We start from the raw sequence: 15,755 nt of genomic DNA, 5'->3' as shown, positions 1-15,755 counted from the left end.
GGGTTCCAGTCTTCCTTGTAAACTCTAGTCTAATGGCTGGACAGTCTGGCTTGCACCCCCTTCCCCAAACACAGGGCTCCCACTACCTACCTGCTAATGGAACCCAGTCAACCCAGAGCAGGCCCTGCAGCTCAGAAACCTCTTTAGTCCACCCGTGTCTTCCTGTACATCACATGCACAGCCCTAGCCCACTCTTTCGGGCTATGCAGGTGCAGAATCTCTCTATAAGACCAGAGATCTCTGTCTTACTCTGAGTCTCATATGGGAAAGTGCCTGTGGTTCTGCAAACACAGGGCTCTGCGGAGGCTTCCAGAGGAAGAGTTGGAGGGAGGAGCCTGGGGGAGGAGGGGAGGCTTCCTCATCACCCTTGGGCAGGGCTAATGGCTCTCCTGACAGTTAACACTTCCCTCTCCAGCCGGGCCTGGCAGAGCTGGAGGAACCCCACCTTCTTTCACTCAGTCCTTTATCCTGGTATCCAGGCAACAGGAAACAAACAGGGAGGGCAGAGTGAGGGCCTGCCTGGTCAGGCTTAGTGGGGAAAGCTATTAACCAGATACTACCTTTCTTCCGAAGCCTCTGTCCTACCTCGCTGGGTAGTTGTTCAGGGCAGGACAGGCTTGGGACCACCCTGGGGGTTGAGGAGACCACAACTTCCCCTTGAAGATATGTGGTCGGAAAAATCCAAGTATTGAAGCAAAAGAAAATTTTATTCCTACAAGTCCAAAAGCCCAAGTCCCACTGGAATATATGGATTAATTCATCACAAAATCTGTCTTCACACACAGGGACACATGGTTCAGGCCAATCAATCCGCGCTGTAGACTATATCCCGAGGACCTGGCTATGATCCCAGTGAAGTACTCTTAGGGTTTGAGTAGAAGCTTCCAAGTGGTTTAGTTCTCAAGGATCTTATCTCCTCTGTTGAAGAATAATCATCAGCTGTCACTCCCGATTTCATTTTTTTGAATTGTGTCTGGCAGGACCTTGGCTTACTTCCCAAGCACTGAGACATAACTCTGGTCACCTCTGGGGTCTTCTAGTTCTCTCTATGGTACATCATCAATAACCTTTATGATCTGTGTTTAAACATCATTTACACCAAACAGAGCCTTGTGAATTTTATTAGCACAGTTTATCATGCCATGGACTAAGTGTCCCTCCACTGGTCTGTGTCTCTCAGTGGGGAGGGATGCTGTGGGAGAGGAGCTGAATCTCCTTTGCCTTTTCCCCACATTTCACATGAAGTCCAGTAGCTATGGAAGAGATGAAGGTCTGAGGAATGGAGATATAGCTGAACTCCGTGGGGTGATGACACCTTTATCTTCAGGGCTTCCCAGTCCTCCCTCGGCCGTCATCAGGGTTCCACATACTCTTTACAAGGAACTCCCTCTCAACTTTGCTTGTCCCCCTGACATTTCAATTGATGACATTCAGCCAACCACTCTTGGCTCTTGAGCCTTGCTGAAAGTGGTGGGTAAGGCCACTCCTTCAGAAATCAACACTGTGTGAACTATGGTCAGCCCTAGGATACTGCTTGATGGGAGAGATTTAGGTATACCCCGGTTCCCTCTTGTAGTGCACCTCTTTCTGAGGTGAGCCAGTGGAAAAGACGGAGACTCAGGAGCTAGGGGCTGCGCCCAGATAATCATTGGGTCATCTGTGTCTCAAGCTATTGCTTGAAGCCCTGGTGTGAATTTCAACCCTCAGTCTGACACCCACACTTTCAAACCTAAGCGCTCACACACATCTCACTGCTTTTCTCGAATCTGACTCCAACCCTTCCTGTTAGACAGTGATCCCCTCATGCCACCGGCACAGTCTCTGAACCCCAGCCCTTGGCCTCACCCGGTAGCCCTCCATCCCATTACTTCTACTCAAATTGGTGAGAAGTCAGCAGCTGCCATAGCTCCTTGGCATCCAGAAGCCAATGACATCTCTGTGACCGTCTTGCTTTGAGTTCTTCTCCATGATACTGTCTGTCTGTGGTAGTTCCTAACTCCTGCTCCTAAACTCCTCAGAGACTCCCCTAGATGCTCTGGGGTGAGCTCTAGGTTTACATGGAGGCATGGAAGAGGGAGTGGAGGGGCTGTGAGAGAGGGAGGAATGGAGGGGGGGTCCAGGATGTAGTCCTGAGTCAGCTGGGGTCCTGAGCCTGTACCTGGGGAGCCTAGGAAGGAGCTGGGGCAAGTCAGGCAGGAAAAGAAGGGGTGTGTGTGGAATTGCTGAGAAGGTGGCTTTGGAGGATGAGGAGGCTGCATGTATTCTAAAGGGATCTGGGGTTGGGCTGTGGCCCGTCTCAGAAGCTGGCTCTGGCTTCTCTGAACCCTTTCTGGCCTCTTCCATTCCTCACTGTCTTTGTTAGGCTCCATCTTTGACTTCTTACTTCTGTTTGAGAACAGAAGCAAGTGTGGTTGCCTCTCTCTCCTGGCACAGAAGTCCAAGATTTTCTGAGACCAGCCTGGACCTTTGCGGGATTTGACAAGGAAATTCGGGGTGAAAACAGTTAGTCTAGGGTGGAGACAGAGGGTGAGGGGAAGGTGAGTTAGAGCGGATGCCTCTCAGGAGTGGGACCCTTTTCCTTTGCTGAGGGTGAGGCCCACAGAGGCAGTGAGCTGCAGGCCAGTCTCAGAAGGTTTCCTAGGCTGGGCCTATGCCTGGTCCCCTCACCCCACCACCCCACCCCCAAGCCCCTGTGGCATAAGGCAGGAAGACCTACAGCTTCGTTTATAGGCTCCAAATTGCTAGCAGGTGACAATTAGCCTTCAGTAGGTCAATGGGGACCAAAGATGACCTCTGCTCTTTCTAGCTCTGGAAAACCCTCCATGATCCCCTCATGAGTATTTTTCTAGAAGCATCTATTAATAGGTCCTTATTCTTTCTCAACCACTCAACCTCGACCTCTTTGAGACTCCACAGTCCCTTCCCCAGTAAATCCCTCTGATGGGATTCATCTTTTGGCGACAGAACTCCACTGGTTACTCATAGCTTCCTGCATCTGGAAGCTTCCCTAGGCTGTGAGCAGGTGGTAGAGCAGGACTTCAGAGGGCACATTTGTTGTGGGATTAAGTTGCTTCATCCCCTTCATATGGGCTCATTCACTTTTGAATCCCTCCCTCAGACATTGGGTATATCTGTATGTGTCACTAGTGTGTTTCCAGAGCGGAGCCAAACCTGGATTTAGCAGGAGGGGGTGGGTATCTTCCTATATCATAAAATCCTACTTTTGATTACCTTGAACCCTCTTGTGCATATATTTTCACCCATGTTTTAACCGTAGCTGCACTTTCTTTTGGCTTAAATCCCAAACTTAATTCAAACTCATTTGTAACAAATCTTAAATCAATTTCAACCCAGCCTTTGATTTATCTCAGCCTGTATTCCTAAGTATAGCTGCAAATGACATTAAATGGATTCTTTAACATAACACAAAGCCCAGCTTTAACTCCTAGCTGTACTTCTAGCTGTAATTCTAACCTTAATACTGACCTTAACTTTAATTCCAACCTCAGATCTGACCTCAACCTCATCCATAATTTCAAATAACCCCAAATTTAACCTCAGGGGCAGCCATCAGGGCACATTAGCCTAACTCCACAGCTCGAATGAATCTCTACCCCTCAGTTGAGTGGAACCACAGCTCTATCCCTTTCCATTTGGTCTCTCTCTCTTCCTGGTCCTGCCTGCTTTCCTCTCCACCAACCAGGCTTTCCTCTGCTATGTAGTAGTCTATATGGATGCCAAGCCCTCTTATGGACCACTCAGGGCTGAGAGTCAGGGTGCCTGACTATTCTCTACTCAGACAGTAGCTGAAACTGAACTGAATGTTTGCTTGTCTAGGCTTCTGCTTCCCTACCTGTAGAATGGGGATGATGACCCCTGTTTTCCAGAAGGCTCAGGACAACCCATAAATCCCAAAATAGAAAAGGAAATAAGGATAGCGACTGTGTGTATCGGGTGGGCCCTTGAGCAACCTGTTATTGTTGGTGGTTTGGGTAAAAGGATTTGGGACACAAGCTTTGTGGCCTCCTCGTGCTTCCTTATTGTTCTGTCTTATTCTTCCATGGGGGTGGCCCTGGCAGCATTCCCGAACCCTATAACTCTCCTGAAGACTCTTCCCCCGCTGCCCTTCCTGAGGCCAGGTCAATTATGGAGAAGACTCTGGAATCCCTCGAGGGAGCCAAGCTGTAGAATGAGGCTTCTCATGACTTGCCTCCTGTTGGACAGTCCTGGAATCCAGCGAAGGTTGAGGAACTGTTCTGCGCCCATAGATCAACCAACTGTGCTAGTCTTCCCGTTCTGTTGGCAAGACCCTCCCACCCCAGCTTCAACCTAGCTGCCTAGAACTGTGATGGCTTAGTCACCCTGATGACTGTCGTTGCCCAGGGGACAGTCCCGGCTTTTTGAGGGTCTTTGTTAACACTGGGCCTGCATTAAACCTTCAGAGCCTGCCTGAGATTCCAAAAAATCCAGAAGAAAGCATACAGGGGAGTGGGGTGGGGGCCCAGCCCTTCTCCTACCGTCATACCTTCGAGAGATGTACACACTCACATGACCTCCTGCCCTGCCCACCTCAAACATTCCATCACCCTTCACAGTCCCTCACTCTCCCCAAATTCTCTGGCCCCTCCTTCCTTCTTCTTCAAGTCTTGGTGAACTGATTTAAATTTGTGTGGGAGGTAGGGATCTAGACCCTTCATAGCACCTCCTGCTCTCTGAGGTCCCGGAACTTGGGGACGACCTTTGTGTTAGCAAAGGAGAAGCAGTAGCAAGGAAAGACCCTGTCCTTACACAGACTCTTTCTTTCCCTCTTCAGCCCAGGAGGCCACACTCTCTTCGAAGGGACAGAGAAAAGCTACATTCCAGTGTCTCCTATTACCTGGGCTTTCCCTCTAGGCCCAGGTCCCAACACGGGAGAAGAGTCCCTTCTCTGGTGCACCATCTTTTAGACCTGACCTGGAGAGGTCCCCCTGGAAAGCAAGGGGTGCTTGAAGGGGTTGGGACCTGGAATTCTGAGTCTGCAATGGGAGGGCAGGAGGGCATGTGAGGCTTTGGTCAATGTTAACTCTTCATGTCCTGGCCATCCTTCCTCCCCAAATCTGGCTTCTCCTTCCTCTTTCCCACTTCCCCCAGGGAAGCAGGCGACAAATGAGTGGTGAGGGGAGCTCTGTGGACGCTGTAAAATGGGGCGACTGTTGTCACCCTGGGGACTTGGCCAGGAGGAAGTGGAGGTTTAACAGGTGCCTAATTACATGTCCCGCTGGTCCCCGTGCAGTACTCTCGGGACAGGGAAGAGCTTGGGTGAGGGCTGGGTTAGGCTATCCTGTCACCCTGCTAATTAGGGCTACTTGGGCTCCTCCCCAAGGCGGGGACCAGGCCCCCTCCCTCCTATAGAAATAACTCCAGCTGATCCTCAGCCTGGCACTCACTGCACCTTCCTGCCACCCCGGGCAGTGTCTGGGCTCTACGCTCCCCCTCCCTCCTCCTGCCCCTTCCACCCACCACCACAACCACCAGCCCACTGGAGCCCAGCTCAGGCCGAGGAAAGATCAAGCCTAGAGACATGGGAGTTCGAGGAGCATTCCATCTACTACTCGTGTGCCTGAGCCCAGGTATGGGGCTGGGCAGGGGCAGGGATGCCCAGCACTACGCCAGATGGTCAGGGGTGAGCAAGCGCTCACAGAAGAGCCTCAGAGATGGTCTAAGAGGCACCGGCAGTGACCGGTTACCTTCACTTTGATGACACTGATTTGGATATTGCTAAGGGAGCTTTCCCCTCCTCCTGCCAGGAGAGCCTGCGCCAGAAGGCTTGGGACAGCACCAGTGTGCAGAGGCCTCAGAATAGATCTTGTGTAGCTCGTATGGGTGTGCAGGTGCCCTTTGTGATGCTTCCTCGCTGGGAGACATGGAGTTAGTCGTGGGGATGGCAGCTGGGATGTGAGTCAGATGAGCAGCAGCTCAGGATGGGGGCCTGGCCCACATCAGATCCGTGTGCTCGTCCCAGACGAAGGGCCAGCTCTCCCAAGCCAGAGCAATGCGCCAGAAAGCCCTTTGCCTTGAAAGGGTTCCACAGGCTGGGCTGCCTCCATCAGAGCCAACAAGAACCCAGGCCTGGGGCCTCTAGTCCATGCCCCATGTGCTGCGAGAGTCCACAGCTGATGCCTCTTCTGGGACGAGGCTGAGGATGTGGACAGGATGATAGTAAACTCCCAGAGCCCCCGTAACCTCTCTGGGGCACTAGTGGAAGGCAGGGCTCAGGTTTGGATACTATGGCTGCCTGCCTGGGACTGGGGCAAGTCCCGGCAAGGGACATTCTATTAAGTATTGAAGACAGCTGAGAATAGCATGGAGCCCTTCCTGGGGTCTGGATGAAGGAAGAAGGGTAGGAGGAGGGAGACCGAGAAGGGGGACTGTTTCGTTCTGCTTCTGTGTGTGGGAATACTCGTGCCTATGTGTGTGAATCTGCGCGATGGCTGCATTTCTGGCAAGATGCCTGCTGCACCCTTTCTCCGCCGACGGCCTCCCAGGCAGTGCCTACGCAGGAAGCCCTGGCTGTGCCAGGAGAGCCGGGGCATCTCTGTGTGTGCTGTGCGTGAGGGTATGTGGGCTGGATGCTCGCTGCCCGGAGTCCTGCGCCGACACTTTCTGAGCTGCCTTTTTTCTTCTCTCTGCCCCTTTCAGTCTGAGACCAGCTTGAAAATCCAGAATAGATTACTTAGCCGAGAACAGACACTTGTCGAGGTGACATTCCCCACAGAGTGGCCTGCCCTGGTGATTTTATAAGGGACAATCGCCAGTTCCTTCCTTGGACAGCCTCTTGACTTCCCCAAGTCTTGCCTAGGTCTCTTTCTTCATCGACTCCCATCCTTGACCTTCCCTCCACACAAGCTGCCTTCTTCTCGTACATTCCCTGGAAATCCTTCCCAAGTGTCACAGCAAGACAGACCAGGGTGATATGCCAGGAACAACTTCCCAAGGGGTGGGAGGAGGTACAGGAAGGCTGGAACCCTTGGGAGGAGGCTGAGAAAGCATCTACGGAGGCTGAGGAGCTAGGGTGAGGCTCCATGGCCTGGGACAACTGAAGCAAGACAGTCTAGTGCGGGTGGCATTCTTTTCCAGTGTGTCCCTCCTCCCCAAGCCCCTTTCTCTGAATACTTACCCTCTGTCTGGCTGACCGGTACGGTGAAAGGGAATCCTTCCTGCCCTCAGCTGTTTCCAGCGGCTCATCCCCGGGGTGGAGCCTCTGTTCTCAGCTGAATTCTGGCTCATCCCTGGCTTGCCTCTTGCCGCCCCAGGATCTGGCAGATGGCATCAGGATCCTTATCTTAGGAATGAGCTGGCGTTCTCTTGGCCTAAGGCTGGAGGAGGCATCTCCAGGTTCCGTTAGAGTCTCAGAAGCCAGGCTGCCTGCTGGAAGATAACTCAGAGTCTATCGGATTATGGATTGTTTGTGGGCTAGCCATGGTTTAGAGGGGCAGGTCCGGTGATGATGGAGATGTTGGGGAAAATGTGAGGCCCTCACGAGCTTCTCCAGAGCCAGGCTACACACAGAACTCAGGGCTTCTGCAGATATGTCTGGTCTTGAATGGATGAGCAGGAAGTCACGAGAACGTGCAAGTGGGTGTGTCTTAGATTAATGTGTACTCTCTGTTTGCCTGTGTGTCTGTGTATAGATCAGATAGTCTGTGTGTAAGAACTGTGTGTAAGAACTGCATGGGCATATATTCACATTTGAGGGCTTGAAAGAACACGCCTGAGTCTATATGTATACACATGTGTGTGGGGGTGGGGGGTGGAGGGAAGGATGAAGGAGTGGGGAGGGGCTCCCTGAGATTTGGGGCTGGAACCCCAAAGAGCATGCTTACTCAAAATGACATCAAAAAAGAAGCTTGAGAGGGTCTTGTAGAGGGAGAGTTACAGAGACCGGGGAGGTAGGGAGCTGAGTGTCTAGGGTGGAACCCTGGGTTCACTCCCCCCTTATTCTTCTCTAGGTCTAACCGGTTGGGGCTAGAGCTTGCCTGAGGCTTCAGGGTAGGGAGGGGGAGGAGCTTACTCCTAAGCTTCCTGATCCTGGCTCCAAATCCTGGGCCCCTGCTCTGACTCAGTGGCAGGAGGGGCCCCAAAGGGAGCAAGAAAGTGGGAGCCACACAATCATACAAGGAGGACACATGGTCTACAGTGGTACACTTTGCCATACAAGGCTCATTCTACACAAATAAGCTGCCAGAGATAAAGACATGCCCGTGAACATGGCCAGGCTCTAGGTTATAGCTGCCCACTGTCAGGCAAAGGCTGTCACTTAGAACACTTATATAGTCAGCATAGATTGTCATACATCACACACACACACACACACACACACACACACACACACACACACATACACACACACTTAGTCTTGTGTTTTTAAGGATGGAAAGGGACACCAGAAGTCATCCTATCCATTCTCCTGGATACACTCCTGGCTGGAGCGCTTCACTTGACCCAGATAGGGCCCAAACCCAGCCCATGCAGGTGGCTTTTAAACAGCTTGCTTCTTTCAATAGAACACTTAACAACTTTGGGTGATTCATGCATGTGCACACACACAATTGCCTACACTATCATGTAAATATGTAGGTAGACATACTACATGGTTATGTGCATGAATATCTCTGCATCCACAAAGACTCCCTAAACATATAATGTACATTTGCACATATATTCATACATTCAAATGAATCGTTGTGTATACACATAAATATAACACAAGAGCTATATGTATGAAAATAGTATTCAATTGCACATCTCCACAAGTCTAGAATATATACCCAAGTTCAAGTTCACAAGGATGCCCAGAGGCTGCCAGATGAATAAGCAAATAATAAGTATTGCTTATGCCAGCGTGCACACGCCCCCCCCACACAGGGTGGGGGCAGCCCCTCATTCCTATGGAGGCCCCACTGAGCTCTGGCTGACAGGTAGCAGAGCAGGGGGGGTGGCACTGACTACTCAAGCGTTGTTTCTGTTCTCATCTTCCCGCCTACTTTACTGTTCACCAGCACTGTTGTCTGCTGTGAGGATCAACGGGGATGGCCAGGAGGTCATGTACCTGGCAGAAGGTGACAATGTGAGGCTAGGCTGCCCCTACATCCTGGACCCTGAGGACTACGGTCCCAATGGTCTGGACATCGAGTGGATGCAAGTCAACTCAGAGCCTGCACATAGGGAGAATGTGGTAAGTGCTTGGCACAGGGATCTCTCTACTGTATACTGTGATGTCAACCCTGATGGGGAAGCAACATCCTGAGGGAGAAGGAAGAAGGCGAGTGAGGACACAAGGCCTCAACCTTCCTCCAAGATCTCTCAGGTTGTGAGGCAACAGGGATAAGAGCTGTCCAACCGGGAATCAAGCCAGACAAATTCCACCTCCCTCTACCCCAAAGCAACGGGGAGATTAAGTGTGGCCCCTGCCTTTAGAAGTTCCCTATCTGACCTTACACTTCTCCAGAATATCTAATCTCATTAGCTCGTACTCATTCCGTAAGAGATCAGAGTGCCCGACACCATCCTCCCATTTCTTCAGCTGAGAAAACGGAGTCTTAGAGATGGTCAGTCAGTTGCTGATTCGACTCACAGTTTATCTCAACAGAGCCCACCCCCTTCTCCTTCACAGTTTCTTAGTTATCAAGACAAGAGGATCAGCCATGGCAACCTTCCTCATCTGCAACAGAGGGTCCGCTTTGCAGCCTCAGACCCCAGCCAGTACGATGCCTCTATCAACCTCATGAACCTGCAGGTGTCCGACACAGCAACCTACGAGTGTCGGGTAAAGAAGACCACCATGGCCACCAGGAAGGTCATTGTCACTGTCCAAGGTATGACCAGCTCTTCTGGGCTCCCCTTCCCCAGGCTTCAGAGTCAAGAGTGGTTTGGTCACTGTGAGCTTGGCTCTGTCTTTTGGCCGGCTCTGGGTTTATAATTGCCTGTCTTGTTGCAGCACGTCCTGCGGTCCCCATGTGCTGGACTGAAGGTCACATGTCAAAGGGCAACGATGTGGTACTGAAGTGCTACGCTAACGGAGGCTCTCAGCCCCTGTCCTACAAGTGGGCCAAGATCAGCGGGCACAGCCACCCCTACCGAGCTGGGTCCTACCACTCCCAGCACAGTTTCCACTCCGAGCTTTCCTATCAAGAGTCTTTTCACAGCTCCATCAATCAAGGTGAGTGGACCCAGCCAAGGGAGAGTGGAGATACACAGAGGACCGGGAAAGGGGGCCTGCTGGGACTTCTACAGCTGGCCGGTGGCACCAAGTCTGTGAGAGAGAGACTGCTCATTTGGGCATGTCCCATCAGCTGCTATTGAGGGAAGGAGAGGAGGAATAAATGGGATGTCAGTCAAAAGCAGCATGGTTAACTTGGAGGGAACATGGTCCGAGGAATCACTGGCTTGAATCTTGGCTAGGATGCTGATGGGTGGTAAATCTCCAGCAAGTGGCTTAACACCTCTGTGACAGATGAAAAAAGGAATACTGCCATTCACTGCCATTCACTGGCATGTGAGGACGAGGGGTGAGGGGTGTGAGCCTCCTGGCACTTAGAGAAGCTGAATAATGTAAGGGACCAGTGCTCAGACTCGGGATGTACTTCCTGAGGTCACAGAGAGTTGATGGTGATGGTGTCTTCTTTCTGAGAGAGGGGTCCTTCTCTGTCTTTCTCAGCAAGGGGAATACTTAGAGTGGAGTGGGCTTGTGAATGCTTGTACACACCTTCCATGTTTTTGTTTTTGAGTGGTATTCTGTCCTCTATCCCACAGGGCTGGGCAGGGTGGAGCTCTCAGAGACCAGGCTTCCCTATCTCACGACCCCTCTGATGCTCTTCCAATTTCAGGCATGGGCAATGGGGACCTGTTGCTGAAAAACATCAACGCGGATGATGACGGGCTGTATCAGTGCACAGTGGCCAACCATGTGGGCTACAGCGTCTGCGTGGTGGAAGTGAAGGTCTCAGGTAGGCACGGCAGCCCCAAGAGTCCTCTGGCTGGGAGGGCTGAATTGCAGGTACCTAAGCTAGCTTCAGCTTGTCACCCCTCCACTGCTGTCAGGCTAGGCTTTGTCTAGCGCAGCTGGAAGCCGTCTACGGATTCGCTTACCCTTTACCTTCCCACATTTTCCTCACTGGGCTTCCCAGAGCCCTGGGTTCTTTCCCGCAGACGTTTGCCCTGGCACATGCGAGGCTGTCTGTCAGAGACCTGATTGCCTCCACTTCTCTCCACAGACTCCCAGCGAGTAGGCATGATCGTCGGCGCAGTGCTGGGCTCTTTGCTCATGCTGGCCTGCCTGGCAGTAGGCATCTGGGGGCTCATCTGCTGCTGCTGCGGAGGCGGCGGGGCTGGTGGTGCCCGCGGTGCCTTCGGCTACGGGGTCGGCGGCGGGGTCGGCGGAGGGGCCTGTGGCGACTTGGCTAGTGAGATCAGGTAAAACCTGATGCATGCTGCATGCTGCTGCACGGCGGGGGACCGGCGCCCTGTCCTCTTCACCCCTGTCTGTCATCGGCCGGCTGGGAACCCCACCCCAAACCTGCCCACCATCGCCATGGAGTGCTGGGACTGCAGCATGTCGACCTGCTCACTCGCCGCATGGCTTTCTGTCTTTTCCCTTCCCGCTTCCAGTCTTCCCCTGGGTTCCCTGCCTTCCCCTTTCTTCCTGACGTCTATGCATCCCCTCGGTCTGTCTGGCCTAGACTGTAAGCTCCTGGAGGGCAGGGACCGCGTGTTTCCACCCTTCCCTTGTACTGCGCCGGCAAGAACCTTAACATACCTATTTAAGAGGAGTTAACATCAATAGTGCGAATAACTTATTTTAGAAGCAAACTAGAAATAAAAATAGAACAAGAATAGCAGTGCTAATGATTGCAATGCCTTGGGAACGGAGGGAAAGAAAAGCGAGGGACAGAAGGGCGATGAGAACTTGCCAGAGCGCAGGGTGAGGGTTAGTCGAGGAAAGGAGTGACACAGCTCCGGGATCACTAAGGCTCCCTTCCAGCTTAGAAAGGGACCGAGGGCGCCTGGCTGAGGCTGCCCGCCGTGAGCTGTCGAGGACAAGCGGGGTCTAACGAATGGGGATGGGGGCGCTGCAGAGTCGCTGGCCCAGGAATGTGCAGAGAGAGGAGAGTAGGTTGAGGCTCAGAGTGAAAGAGAGGCGAGGGGCAGGTGGAGGGGGGCGCGGGAGACGAGAGGTTGCCAAGAGCCCCCAGCTCTGCCCAGGCCGTGCCAACGCCGCGCCGTGGAGGAGCCAGCTCACGCGCCCGCCTGTTGTTTTCCAGAGTGGACGCCGAGGCGCCCGGGTGCAAGGCCAGCGGGCGCGGCAGCCGCGTCACCCAGCTCCTGGGGTACCCGACGCAGAACGTCAGCCGCTCCCTGCGCCGCAAGTACGCGCCTCCGCCCTGCGGCAGTCCCGAGGACGTGGCCCTAGTGCCCCGCACACCCTCCGCAGCCTGCGAAGCGGGCCCCTCCCCCGTCTACATCAAGGTCAAGAGCGCGGAGCCGGCCGATTGCGCCGACTGTACCCAGGTCGAGCAGCGGTCGTGCAAGGACGGTCTCTTAGTGTGAGCGCGCAGCACCGGGCTGCGCCCCGGCTGGGAGGCGGTTCGGGGCTCTCCGCCCGCAGCTGGGGACAGGCTCGGGCAAGCGCAGACCTGGCTCTCACCGGCCGCCTGGCGGCAGAGAGTTCAGGGGAATTTCCCTCAGAGATCCCTAGGGGGACAGAGCCTCCTGTGGCTCTCAAGTAGGAGGGGGCGGGGGACGGACGAAGTAGATCAGAGCCCTCCCTCACCCCTGGGCTCCAGGGAGAGGAGGGGCGGGAAGCAGTCGGTATCCCAGAACCGCAGAGGTACAAGCCAGGTGTCCCCAGCCAAGGCAGAGGGCCCCCAGACCTGGGATGGTGGGGGTCAGGACCGAATTGTTCTCTGTGTGATGAGATTTGAGCTCCGAGGCAACAGTGTTAGCACAATAAAGAAGTTTAAAGATGACACCGAGGTGGCTGTCCCGCGTTCCTCGGAGGGCTGGGCCTGGGGTGGGGAACCCAGACAAGTTGTTCCTTACTGCCTTGCCTTCTGTCTGAATCTTCTGCTTCCCCTTCCTATAGGGAAAGCCACAGCTGGAAGGGGACAGCCAGTCCTATTCCTTCACAGTACACACGGGAAACTGAGGTCCTTCAGAACGGACTTTACAATTCCAAACCCGCGTTTCCCTTTTTACTCTGGAAGAGGGGACGAGTGTGGGGTGGATGTTAGAGGTGACCTCTACACGGTCCCTGACCATTCTCAGCACCCTCTTTTCTCCATCCATTTTCCTAATCCGAACTTCTTTATCTCCCCCAGGTGTATGTCTTCCTGTCTAGCAGCCAGGAAGGGATCTAAACTCATTCAGACTCTGGAATAGGAAGACCCGAGGAGATTTAGCTCAGCCCTGTCTTTCATGGGGAGGTTAAGTTTATTAGACACTCACTAGGTGCCAGGAGCTTTCAAATGCTTTCTTTTTACTTACCTCTTAACATTCGTTCTGCGAGGGTGTGCATCACTCCCATTATTCACAAAAGGAACTGAGGTTCAGGGGGACTAAGTATCTCAACCGAGGTAAAAAGGGTTTGGTCTAGGAATGTTTGACTGCAGGACAGCAGGCTGTTCTCTGATAGCTGAATTCCTTCTATACCATTCCTGATGAGGGGCTATCCTAAAGTCCTCTTGCCTACCTTCAGTGGCAGCTCACTGCCTACACATGAGCCTTTGGTTGTGAAGATCTCATAGACATTTCTTCTATTGCCTGCGTGTGCCTTTTTTTCTTTTCTTTTTGGTTTTTACGAGACAGGGTTTCTCTGTATTGTTTTGGAGGCTGTCGGTCCAGCCTGGCCTCGGACTCACAGAGATCTGCCTGCCTCTGCCTCCCGAGTGCTGGGATTAAAGGCATGCGTCACTAACGCCTGGCTCTTTTTTTTTTTTTTTTTTTTTTTTTTTTTTTGAGACAGGGTTTCTCTGTATTGCTTTGGAGGCTGTCCTGGCACTCTGTAGACTGGGCTGGCCTCGAACTCACAGAGATCCACCTGCCTCTGGGATTAAAGGCGTGTGCCACTGGCGCCCGGCCCTGTGTGTACTTTTTATTCTTTGGTTCCAGATCTACTTGTGGGGAGTCCAGAGCATCTTATTTCCACTCCTTGCCTCTAATGGCCCACGTGGTTGTATTCCACACTGGACACCATTGGGTGTTAGTGGGTTAAGGGATCTCCAGAAGTTTGTAGCACGTCAAAGTCACTTAGTTTTGCTTGCCTTTTCCCAGCTAGTGGAAAGCCTAGACACTTCTCTTGTTTCTCCTCTCCTCAAAAGAAACTGGTCCTTCCTAGTCTTCCTTCTCCTGTCCTAGGGCAACATAGGGTAGGTATGCATAAGGCTTGGAGCATCCTGCTTGATAGTGAATAACCTGGAAACTTGTAAGATGGCTTGGGGTTTGTCCAGGGGTGGTGGTGTTGACCATCTTGGCAAGACAGATGAGAGAGAATGAATGCTGTGACAAAGGGAATCAAAGACTGCTTACCTAGGAACCGGGGGCTGGGCAGTGGGGGTGTACAGAGATGAAGGGGGGAGAGAGTTAGGGAGGGAGTAGAGAATTCCAGAAGCCAGCAATCATTTGGTCGTGTTTATGAGTGCCTTTCAGATGACTTATTCATAGACAGAGTTAGCTTTTCAGCAGGGCGCTGTGCCAGGCACACGTCTGCCCTCAGGCAGGTGACTGATGAAGCTGAACGAGGAAGAGGTGCTCCCCCTCTGAGGACCGGCCAACCCTGCCTTCTGTGAGGCGGTGAGGGGCTGAGGCAGCCACGTGACTTACCGGTTGTGTTGAGTGACATCCTTTTCCACCATTCTGGGAGTGGGGGCGGGGGCTTGCTTAGACTCAGCATTCACTTGAGCAGTGACAATTGTGAGGCTTGGGCAACAACTTCTGATAGAGTGAATCAACCGGGAAGCAGGGAGTTTCTTTTTTATATTTAAATATTTTTCATTTTACATACTAGTCCTAGTCCCTCCTCTCTCTCCTTCTTCCCCCCCCCCCCCACTTCTCCCTATCCTAACCCCACATTCACCCCACAGAGGGAGAGTCAACAAAGTCTGGCATACCAAGTTGAGGCAGGACCAAGCCCCTCCCCCTGTATCAAGGCAGAGCAAAGTATCCCACCATAGGGGAGGGGCTCTGAAAATCAGTTCATGCTCCCAGGATAGGTTCTGGTCCCAGATCAAGCCACATGACTGTCACCCACTTTCAGAGGGCTTAGTTCGGTCGCAAGGGAAGTTTCTAAGTGTATACAGTAAAAGAAGCTTACTTTCCCAACGATTGATTTTACTACAAGAACATGGGTCTTTCCCCCTCATCGGCTTATAACCTGTTTGGTGTAGGAAGAGGCCATGAATGGAGATATACATTGAGCAATGAATTTGGGGGTGAGCTGGACTGGGGTGGAGGTCTTGGAAGCTTTGATTTGTAGCATTTCTTATCTTCTGTGACATAAATACTCCCACAGTTGAATACTCAAGCTGCCAACAAGGTGTTAGTGGCATAGGGTTGGGAGGCATATTCTACGTGGTACATCATTGTATCATTCCACAGTTCAGATACAGCATCTGAAACATTAAAGAAATAAAAAGGATTAGTAGTGGAATAACCAAAGGTGGTGAGGTTTCTAGTATTTAGCATCCCTACTTTGATACAATCATTTGATTGTACATTTCTAG

The 15,755-nt window shown here is 52.5% G+C and overlaps 1 protein-coding gene across 2 annotated transcripts; it reads left to right on the top strand.

Annotated features, from left to right (window-relative positions):
* Window positions 1-5,410: 5,410 nt before the first annotated feature.
* Vsig8 (V-set and immunoglobulin domain containing 8) lies at window positions 5,411-13,004 on the top strand. Of its 2 annotated transcripts, none has more exons than XM_040738784.1 (7): window positions 5,411-5,609; window positions 9,039-9,214; window positions 9,653-9,854; window positions 9,977-10,198; window positions 10,866-10,985; window positions 11,253-11,451; window positions 12,300-13,004. In XM_040738784.1, the coding sequence occupies exons 1-7, from the start codon at window positions 5,561-5,563 to the stop codon at window positions 12,583-12,585; spliced, it is 1,254 nt and encodes a 417-aa protein (XP_040594718.1). In that variant the 5' UTR covers window positions 5,411-5,560; the 3' UTR covers window positions 12,586-13,004. The 2 variants fall into 2 exon arrangements, with proteins under 2 accessions (XP_040594718.1, XP_040594719.1); XM_040738785.1 differs by lacking the exon at window positions 5,411-5,609 and adding an exon at window positions 7,396-7,614.
* Window positions 13,005-15,755: the final 2,751 nt, after the last annotated feature.

Source organism: Mesocricetus auratus, unplaced genomic scaffold (assembly GCF_017639785.1).
Source record: "Mesocricetus auratus isolate SY011 unplaced genomic scaffold, BCM_Maur_2.0 Super-Scaffold_100676, whole genome shotgun sequence".
NCBI classification, from domain to species: Eukaryota; Metazoa; Chordata; class Mammalia; order Rodentia; family Cricetidae; genus Mesocricetus; species Mesocricetus auratus.
Note: the sequence above shows the minus strand (reverse complement) of the source record. Positions and strands in the feature narration are given on the sequence as shown.

Coding starts and splice junctions, on each gene's coding strand:
- Vsig8 (XM_040738784.1), top strand. CDS start 5,561: ATGGGAGTTCGAGGAGCATTCCATCTACTACTCGTGTGCCTGAGCCCA. Junction 5,610..9,038: donor ACTCGTGTGCCTGAGCCCAG/GTATGGGGCTGG, acceptor ACTGTTCACCAG/CACTGTTGTCTGCTGTGAGG. Junction 11,452..12,299: donor GACTTGGCTAGTGAGATCAG/GTAAAACCTGAT, acceptor GTTGTTTTCCAG/AGTGGACGCCGAGGCGCCCG.